A 9,440-nucleotide genomic window follows, 5' to 3' on the forward strand; every position below is an offset into this window, starting at 1 on the left:
TAAAATAACAAAAAAAGCAGTACTCGAGAGGTTTGTTACAGAAGGGAGTGAAATTGTTTACTTTTCCACTGCTTTCATGAATTACTGAATATGTCATGGTACATTCATAGAAGTCATAAAAGAAAAATTGTCAATTCTAAGCGTGCTTTTTGAAGATTTTTATCTGCTTGAAATTTCAGCATAGGTCAAATTATAGTTCATTTCCCTAGCCCCTGGTTTTCAAACTTGCAGCTATAATCAAAATCTCTATTTCCCATGATGTAATATCTAAACAGAGGGCTGGGAATAGCATGTATATTGAAATACAGCCCTTGCTCAGAATTTTACTTTATTGGACTGTGAGACCCAGAAAATTGGGTCACATATTTGGAATGAAGCTGGTCTACTCTCTACAAAGTACACGGAAGTTGTCAACGAAGCAGAATGAGTATCACCTGGCAGTTGCTTTGAGGTTGTGTGGTTTTCTAAAAACATCAAGCACAAATTGTTCATGATTGAGATTTAAGTCAGTAGGAAAACTCCCCAACAGAAAACCAATGGCTAGTGAATATGAACTGAAGGGAAGCAGAGAATCAGTCAGCTTGCTGAGAGCTAAGTGGGGAGGGGCCCTATACAAAGGCTCCCTGAGCCGTCCTCTCACCGATCCTGGGACATAATCGTTCTGCCCTGCTGCAGTCTGCTTGTCCTTCCCATAAACTGTCTATTCTCTCTTGCTTCCTTAGTGTGTGGAGTGAGGACACCATTTCCTGTTTTAGCCTTCATTTTATTTAGTGTCCGCTCCAACACAAGACGGCAGTTGAACAATTTGAGTCGGTTCCAAAGACAACAGATGCAGTGATGATGACTTTTACCAATTATTGATGGATTTCTAATGTGGTGTCACATACTGGGTCCAACTTACCTCAAAACATAAAACGCCTGGAGTGAACATTCCAGTTTTGGAGCCGTGATTCCTAGAAGCAGTTTTCATGATTGTGATTTTGCCTCTTCCACAGTGAATAAAGAGGATATGTCTGTAGGGAACTGAGTATTTTGTAGAAGGTCATATTTGCTCCTTCCTGGGTGTGAAATCTCTGTGGTTAATTTTAGAGTAGAATTTTTCTCCAAAACATGTTGGGAAAAGGAAGAGGGCAGATACTTATAGGATATTCATAGGGTACGTGAAGACAGCCATATGTATTGGTAGATAATAGAGCTTAAGTGAGTTTCAGAGCACTGTCTGAGCCAATTTTAGAAACCTTTTGGGTCTAAGGAAATAATATTTAAATATGTGATACTGAGAAATTCAGAACAGAATTTATTCTGTTAGCAGTCATTTATTACTGTCAATTGCTATGATATTACTGTCAGTAATAACATCATTCTGAGACTGTAGCATAGTTAATAAAAACATGTACTTAAAATATTTCTGATAAAGATAATTCTGATTTCTCTAATTTAAAAATATTTAATAAAAGTTGCCTGTTTTCTATATCCCAGTCATTTCACAAGCTAAAAACCATGGGAAAATGTGTTCAAAATAGCCTTTCATGTTTATTTTCATTCACTTTTATTCTCCAAAGTCCTTTAAATTACATTTTATAAAATTTTTTATTATGAAAAGTGTCAATAAAAAATAGGACAGAATAATGAATCCCCTTGTACCTATCAACTCGTAGCCACCTACCAATTTTCCCCTTCCTGTATTATTTTGAAAATATATCTTAGACATCATATAATTTCTTTCATAAATATTTCAGCATCTTTTGATTCATTTGTTATATAATCTGTTACTTCTTCTTTTGAGCCATTTGCCACATATATTTTTGTGGCAGTTTTCTAATTATTCTATTCTTTTTAAAAAATATCACAAGAACATTTCTTAAAGCCCCAACACGAGTTAGTAGAAGGCAAGTTAACGTTCATTCATACCTAAGAATGTACTTTGAAGATGAAAACCCTAAAATTCTGGTGCTGCCTACTACCTAACCTAAGAAGGAACTTCAGTTCCTTTCCTTTGTGCAAAATAGAGTGTCCGGTATGGTGGCCCTGAGGCTTGTCACCAGCTCATCTTGCAGCCTAATTTCTCGTCTCATTTCTTGCAGAAAATGCTTCCATGGACAAGTCCTCATCAAAACTGACTCATGCTGATGGAGAACAGACATCAATCATTCCTGTCCATCAGGTCATTGACAAGGTCAAGGGTTACTGCAATGCTCATTCAGATAACTTCTATAAGAATATTATCCTGTCAGACTCCTTCAGCCACAGCACAAAGTTTTAATGTCTGTAATATAAGAATAAGAGGACTCAGTCTGCAGAAACATGAAGATCTGCACGCAGTGAAAACTATAACTAGCAGATGTAAACCTGCAGTTGCCTAGGTAACTGCATGTATATGAGAACTGTATTTTTTTAAGAAGGCTTTTGTGAAATTCAAAATCTGTCTTTTCAGCGAATTTCTTCCATGGGGTAGTTTCTATCATCACTAAAACTTCAGTACTGAGAGCAACATGGCTCAGTAGCCATAGGGGATATGATTTTTTTTTAAATATATGATTGTATCAGACTAATCAGAACTCGAGGGAGACATTAAAATAGGAGGACAAGGGAGAGGCAGAGCTAGGGGAAAGCCCTAGTTCAGAGCTCATTCCCACCCCACCAAATAGTTAGAGTTGGGCATGGCCATTCGCTGTATCGTCTTTCTCAACAATCAAAAGCATATTAATATTCTCTAGTATTCTGGATGCGCACAATTCTGGATACACGGCTCAGTGCTGGTTTCTATGAATCCAGTAGTAGTTTCTCTTTTTCAGTGAAATTTCAACCACAGATACAAAAGAATGTTTAATGTCTGACCCAAAGATTAGAAAGGAATTTTTTCTTCTTACATCAAACATTTAACCTTCAAGACCATAACATGCTTAAGAAAGAAAGAATTCCCCAAATTTTGATCTCGTTAACATGAGGCCATGTAAATTTCTATTTCACTTATCCTATTTAAGACCCAAGGCTTAAATATCATCATTAATTATAATTTAATCCCACACGTTAAGTTTAGTGTTGATGTTCCATTAATGTAGACCTTGCAGCAGTGTTGAAGAATGAATCTCTTCCACCTCTGCTTTTGCTTTTCTACTGTGTATTGAGCCCACGGGCTCATGGGCGGAATGAGAATTTCCATTAGGCATGCTGTGTACAATGGCCTCTCTCTTTTAGAAAATACAACCATTGAGGCTCTATGGTCCTGTCCTTGCTCTGAGACTTGAAGACATTTCCATTTGCACAAATGAAAAGCCTCTTACTTCCTCCTTCAAGAGTTCTGTTCCAAGGAGTATAAACTGAGACATGTGGGTGACTTATGATAATCAAACTAATTTATAAACATGTGGGTCTACAATTGCTAGTCTGAAAACTATTTGTACATAAGTCCTCTGATTATGAGAGCCAGAGGAGGTCTGGCAAGGTAGATGCTGTGTTATTTATGGATTAGGGTTCTGCATACAGGCCATGCATGATATTAAGCAGCTTACCAAACTTTCAGACTATCCTGGCTAAGGTGCTTGCTAGTGAATGTGCGGGAGATTACATTTTCATTGTTCTTAGATGATGGAGGCATTTCCAGTTCTTTAGAAATTGGTCTCAGTACATGCTGTGCCTGTACATTTGCCCCAGGTTATCTGGGAAGTATCAGGCTCTGAGAGGTAGCAGCCTAAGTGGTGAGGAGATGAGAATTCTGGCAGAGCCAGTCTGCTTCAATGCAGAAGCCGGGACTGAGCCCCTGAGGGCCTCTCTCTCTCTGCCCAGAGCGGGTAGCTCTCAGTCTGAGACATAGGAGAGCTTCCAGGCTTCGCAGCAACCAAAGGGCTTTTCACCTTTTGCTGATCTTCAGTCGTGAAGCTATTTGGTAGACTTGAATGGATGATAAGATAATGTGGTGGTGGGTTTTTATTACTGTTCCATTTTGCAGCAGCCTAGAACAGTGTCCTGGGAGAGAGGATCATTGCCCAGCCTGGCTTTCACGGGGAGGGGTGTATATAGTAGGAAAGGATAGTAATAATGTCACTAAGATTCACTCCAGTAGAGCCACATCCTTTCTCTAGGCAATAGAACAGGCTGCCTGTTCTGGCAGAGGTTACATATAGGTGAAAATTAACCTTAGAGAGTCACCGAATCTCCGTATGCTTTCTCCCAAGTCTTAGAGATTCATGATAGAATTTAATTAGCTTTCTACTGTGAGATTTCTTACTTAATTATAGTAATTAAGAGATAGCTTCAAAAATAACTTTGACTTCTACTCATATTCATCCAGATGTGGGAAAACATTTTTTTTTTTCCGTATTTGACAACAATATCAGCTCCACTTGAGAAATTTCCAATAACCAGGCAAGGAAAAACGAAGAACTAGCTGAACAGAAATATTTGCACACGGATATAAAAGACTGATCTTTTCTAAGTCTATCCTCAGTTCTCAGCGTGCGGGTCTCCACTTCATTGGCCCCCTCAGAACAGAATTACAGGACTTTAGCTGGGGAGCCAATATTTAGTTTAGCCTAACTTGGAGAATAAGATCAATTCAGACTCTGTTTTTCTTTTTTCTTCTTTTTCCTCTTTTTAAACTACATTTTGTTAGAGTCTTAGTCTAGGATCCTGAGATATTTTCCATTATTGTCAGCATTACTTGCATTGTAAAGCTTTTCTTTGTTTGTTATGGGCATAGACTCTTTTGTACATATTTATTTATTTGTGTTTATAAATGTCAGCTTGTTTCATATCTTAGCTTTATATCGCCTGGCTTGTTATTTTAATTAACTGTCTATTGGAGAGACTGTATATATTTTTTTCTAAATACTTTGTGAAATAGTTTTCTGTAGCAATATCTTTGAATATGGTGAATAAAAGCAACTGTGAGTGCAAATTAGAATTAGTAGTAAGAAACTACTACAGCTGATTTGCCATTTGACTTAAATGGAAAATGTTTTTCAAATAAATACTTATGTTGTTCGTGTTCCAAATTATTCAATTCCTTTATGAGTGAATGTTTTTATTGCTGACTCTTAAATAGGAAAAGTTTATTTGACAACTGGAAAATAACCTGCCACCAATTAAGCTAGTGACATGGGGCTACTTTGCCAAAACACTAAGAGTGAATATATTACAACGATCCAGTTCACTGGGGATTAATGCATTTTGAAGTTCTTAGATTTTCTTAAGATGACTGATGTGGAGCCAAGCTCTGTGGCAGATTAAAAGTAGTGTAGGTTTCTTTTTTGGGAAGTCTTCAGCATCCCCCAAAAGGGAACCAAATCAGTAATATTACGTAGAAGTTAGGTCCTGGGATGTTTTCTCATATTTATAGTTGCTATTTTCATTGTGGGAGGCTTAGAAAATGACAGAATTTAGCCAACCTCATTTGCATGATTAGAACAGAACCTCCCCACTTCCTTTTGCCTTGGTTATTTAGGATAACTCTTCTGCCGAGAGCCTAGGACCAGTTTGGCTCACAGCCCCACTCAGTGCTAAGTTGTGAGGCGTGTTGGCTGGACTCTGCTAACCAGGTCTTCTGAGCCAACGTTCACAACTCCTGGCCAAGCCATGTTAAGAAAACAGGCAAGCAGCTCCTTAAGATTCCTCTACAGTCATATCCGAGCAGGTTACTTCAGAAACCTTGGGGAGTAGATAGGAAACACTTATTTGATTTACAGGCTGACTTATGTTTGTAAGTATTTTGAAATCTGAAAGAATTGAGCTTTATAAATAGTATTTTGGAAGCACCTCTGCATTTTCAGTTGAATAACATTCAACTTTCCTCGTATAAAAACGTTGTCTGTCTCCCAGCTTTCCCCCTCCCTCCGTCCCTCTTTCTTCCTTCTCCCTCCAACTTTCCTCCCTTTCTTACTTCTCTTTCTCTCTCCTTCCCCTCCTCCCTCCCTCTTCATTTCAAGGAAGACTACTCAAAGGAACAGGTTTCTTTTCCTGCTTCCTTAATGAAAAATGAGACTAAATTTGAAGCACTCAGATGTTTGCATTTATATTCTATAGCCTATCCAAAAAAAATGGATAAAATATGACATGTTTTATTGCCACAGGCAGCTTCAGCCTACACTGAGTAATTGGGACCTGATAGAAAAAAAAAAATCAAATCTACAAACATGTTCGATTGCCGGATACTTCCTTGCTATCTCTTGTAATTTTCACCACAGTTCTATGAGGGGGTATTTTATCCCAGTCTCCCATTTGGGGAAACTGGTGATCAATGATGGTGAGGAGCTTGCCGGTGACCACAGAGGAAGTCAGAGCAGGATTCAAACCCAGTCCATCGTGTTCGCTCTCTGCGTCACAGCGCCTAGTGGCGCCTTCAGAGAACCTGCACCCTTGTGAGGGAAGGTCATCCAAGGACGGGGCCAATGTCGTGAGATTCCCATGAGAGCTTCCGGGGCTTCAGACAAAAGCTCTGGACGAGCAAAACATGACTTGGTTTCTAGAGTTCTGAGGGATTCTGATAGGCCTCCCCTGGGCGTAAGGAGAGTCATTTGTCCATCTCATGGAGGCTGGAAAGCCCACCGTGGGGGGTGGACATAGCTGAGGTTGGCTTGATCGTGGGTGTGGGAGTGGAGTTGCGGGACCGTGACGAGGCTGAGACCAGGCCACAGTGTAAGAGCTGAGTGTCTGGCTGGGGAGTGTTACTGCTTATAAACAGAAGCTGCTCACATCCAGAAGTGTGGTGAAGTAGGGGGGCAGAGAGGGTGGGCTAGTTGCTTAAGGGAGCGTAAACATAGAGGAAAGCTGTCTTAGGGAGTTCCATTTTTCGTTTGTGTTATGAATGGAATACGGTATTTGACAGCACAGAGGAAGGCAGCCGAAGAGGGTGGATGGGTTAGGTAGCCGGGTCCTGAAGGTGAGGGTGAGGATGGTGGGAATCACAGGGAGCTGCTTGGCCCTGGCCTCGCTTCCATCTGAGGTTGAAAAACAGGTAATTAGATGAGATGAGGGATCAAGGAACAGCGAGTGAGGGAAGCTTGGTGAGTTTCCTCATTTTATCAGTTAAAATAATTAGAGGCTCGCTTCACCTGCTGCGTATTGGCAGGGCAGGGGTATCACGATGCGGCTCTGAGTAAAATTTAAAAAGATTTGAAACAACCGTACAGGGAATGCACATCCTTGGCTAAATTAGCTTAAACAAATTAATAAATGCTGTTTGCCCTTAGAGTAGCTAAGTATATTCCCCAAACCATCTCATTAAAATATTTTTATTAGGTGTGTTTTGAAAAACTAGTTTATTTCAAGGCCATAACCAAGCACTTAATATTCAGCAGTCTCAAACTTGTTGGTCAGGGATTTATTTTAAACAGTTGTGAATAATTGGATGATGAATAATTTCAGACATACTCCAAAATCTTTTGGATCTTTTAAATTACATCTTCTGGTTGACTTATTTTCTTTCTGAATTAATTTAAATGATTTTTATAAATTCTGGATGTCAATGAGAATAAAATATTTGATATTCACCTTAAATATATTTTAACTGATATTTATAGTGTCTAGTCACACGGTGTGAGAAAACAACAAAACAAAATAAAGAATTTAAATACTCTAGGGGTGAAAGAAAGGCATTCAGAGCCCTGCAGTGTTTTCCTGCTTCTTCATCCTAAAGCTCCATCAGTGAAGGATATTAAGTGACTTGAGGAGTTCACTGGCCAGAAGAACTGACAGATCTGACACATTTGATCCTATTTTAACTCAAAAAATAATCGGCTTATCTGTAAAGACCTGAAATGTAAGCATTACTACCAAATTAGAGCTAATGCACTGTCTCCATAACACTTAACGGCAATAAATATTAAGTGCCTACAATGTCTAGAGCACTTAAGCTTGACATGTTATGTTGTGCTGCTTTGTTTCATTCCATTTTATTTTATTTTTATTTTTTTTGACGTTAGCCCTGAGCTAACATCTGTTGCCAATCCTCCTCTTTTTTGCTGAGGAAGATTGGCCCTGGGTTAACATCCGTGCCCATCTTCCTCTACTTTATATGGGACGCCGCCACAGCATGGCTTGATAAGCAGTGCATAGGTCCGTGCTCGGGATCTGAACCTGCCAACCCCAGGCCACTGAAGCTGAGTGCACAATCTTAACCACTATGCCACCGGGCTGGCCTCTGTTTTGTTTTTATTTGTTTATTTTTTTAATTTCGTTATGTGTATGGCTTTTCTACTGAATGATATTAGTATTAAAGTCCAATGCACTGGGTTACGTTTATGCTTGTCATTTTCATAAGTGATAGCAGACTGCTGGTCACATAACACATGTGTGGTTAATGTTTATTGAATTAAATTGAAATTTATATGTAGTTTACCTGGTCCATTTGCATTTTATATTTTGGAAAAGTAGATCTCTAAATACCTTGGATTTGGCAGGCTCGCAAGAACTAGAAATACAAAGTAAAGGCAAAAAAATTGTATTAGCATTGTGCTATTCGAGACCCTTACCCCAGTTACTATATGTCACCTTACATGATACAGACAAGGGAGATAAGAACAAAAAGATATCAGTTTGATATTAACTCTAAATCCTTTTTAATGGTATTGGAAAAGGAACTAGGGTCAACTCAAGTCTGAAATGAATAAGTACATAAACCTGCTTTTGAGCAATTATCTTGGGAACTGTTTTAGACTCAAACTGGCTTCAGTATTAGGGAATTTAACGTGTAAGAGCACAGAGGGTCCTCGTGGAGCCCACAGCCACATGTGCAACCAGACTTTGAGGAATCCAGGACCAAGGGATGATGGTCTTGGACGTCAAGCAGTCATTTTCTTTGTAATGCTATAGTTCTTTGTTTTGTTTTTTAAGACTAATTTTTTAGAGCATTTTTAGGATCGCAGCAAAATTGAGAGGAATGTACAGAGATTTCCCATATACCCCCTGCCTCCTCGGATGCATAGTCTCCCCCATTATCAACATCCCCCCCAGAGTGGTACATTTGTTACAATTGATGAACCGACGTTGACACATTATCACCCAAAGTCCATAGTTTACATAGGGTTCACTTTGGTGTTGTACATTCTATGCATTTGGACAAATGTGTAATGTCTTGTGCCCATCATTATAGTATCATGCAGAGTATTTTCACTGCTCTAAAAATCCCCTATGCCCTGCCTTTTCACCCCTCCTCCACTCCCATACCTGGCAGCCACTGATCTTTTTACTGTCTCCACAGTTTAACTTTTTCCAGAATATCATATAGTTGGAATCATACAGTATATAGGTGTTTCAGATTGGCGCTTTCACTTTGTAATATGCATTTAACATTCCTCTATGTCTTTTCATGGCTTGATAGCTCATTTCTTTTTAGCACTGAATAATATTCCATTTTCTGGATATACCACAGTTTGTTTATCCCTTCACCTACTGAGGACATCTTGGTTGCTTCCAAGTTTTGGCAATTATGAATAAAGCTGCTA

General features: G+C 39.1%; 1 protein-coding gene across 7 annotated transcripts in view; it reads left to right on the forward strand.

The window, feature by feature from the left end:
- The window catches only part of ADGRG6 (adhesion G protein-coupled receptor G6), a 132,481-nt gene extending 127,493 nt beyond the window's left edge, over window positions 1-4,988 (forward strand). For 5 of the 7 annotated variants that reach the window (XM_058534179.1, XM_058534180.1, XM_058534183.1 and 2 more), the window contains one exon: window positions 2,085-4,988. In XM_058534179.1, the coding sequence (XP_058390162.1) occupies window positions 2,085-2,263 (179 nt within the window). In that variant the 3' untranslated portion in view covers window positions 2,264-4,988. The remainder of the gene's footprint in view (window positions 1-2,084) is intronic. The other 2 variants (XM_058534185.1, XM_058534186.1) reach the window with 1 other exon arrangement.
- Window positions 4,989-9,440: the final 4,452 nt, after the last annotated feature.

The sequence above is a fragment of the Diceros bicornis genome, chromosome 39 (genome assembly GCF_020826845.1).
Source record: "Diceros bicornis minor isolate mBicDic1 chromosome 39, mDicBic1.mat.cur, whole genome shotgun sequence".
In the NCBI taxonomy this organism is placed as follows: domain Eukaryota; kingdom Metazoa; phylum Chordata; class Mammalia; order Perissodactyla; family Rhinocerotidae; genus Diceros; species Diceros bicornis.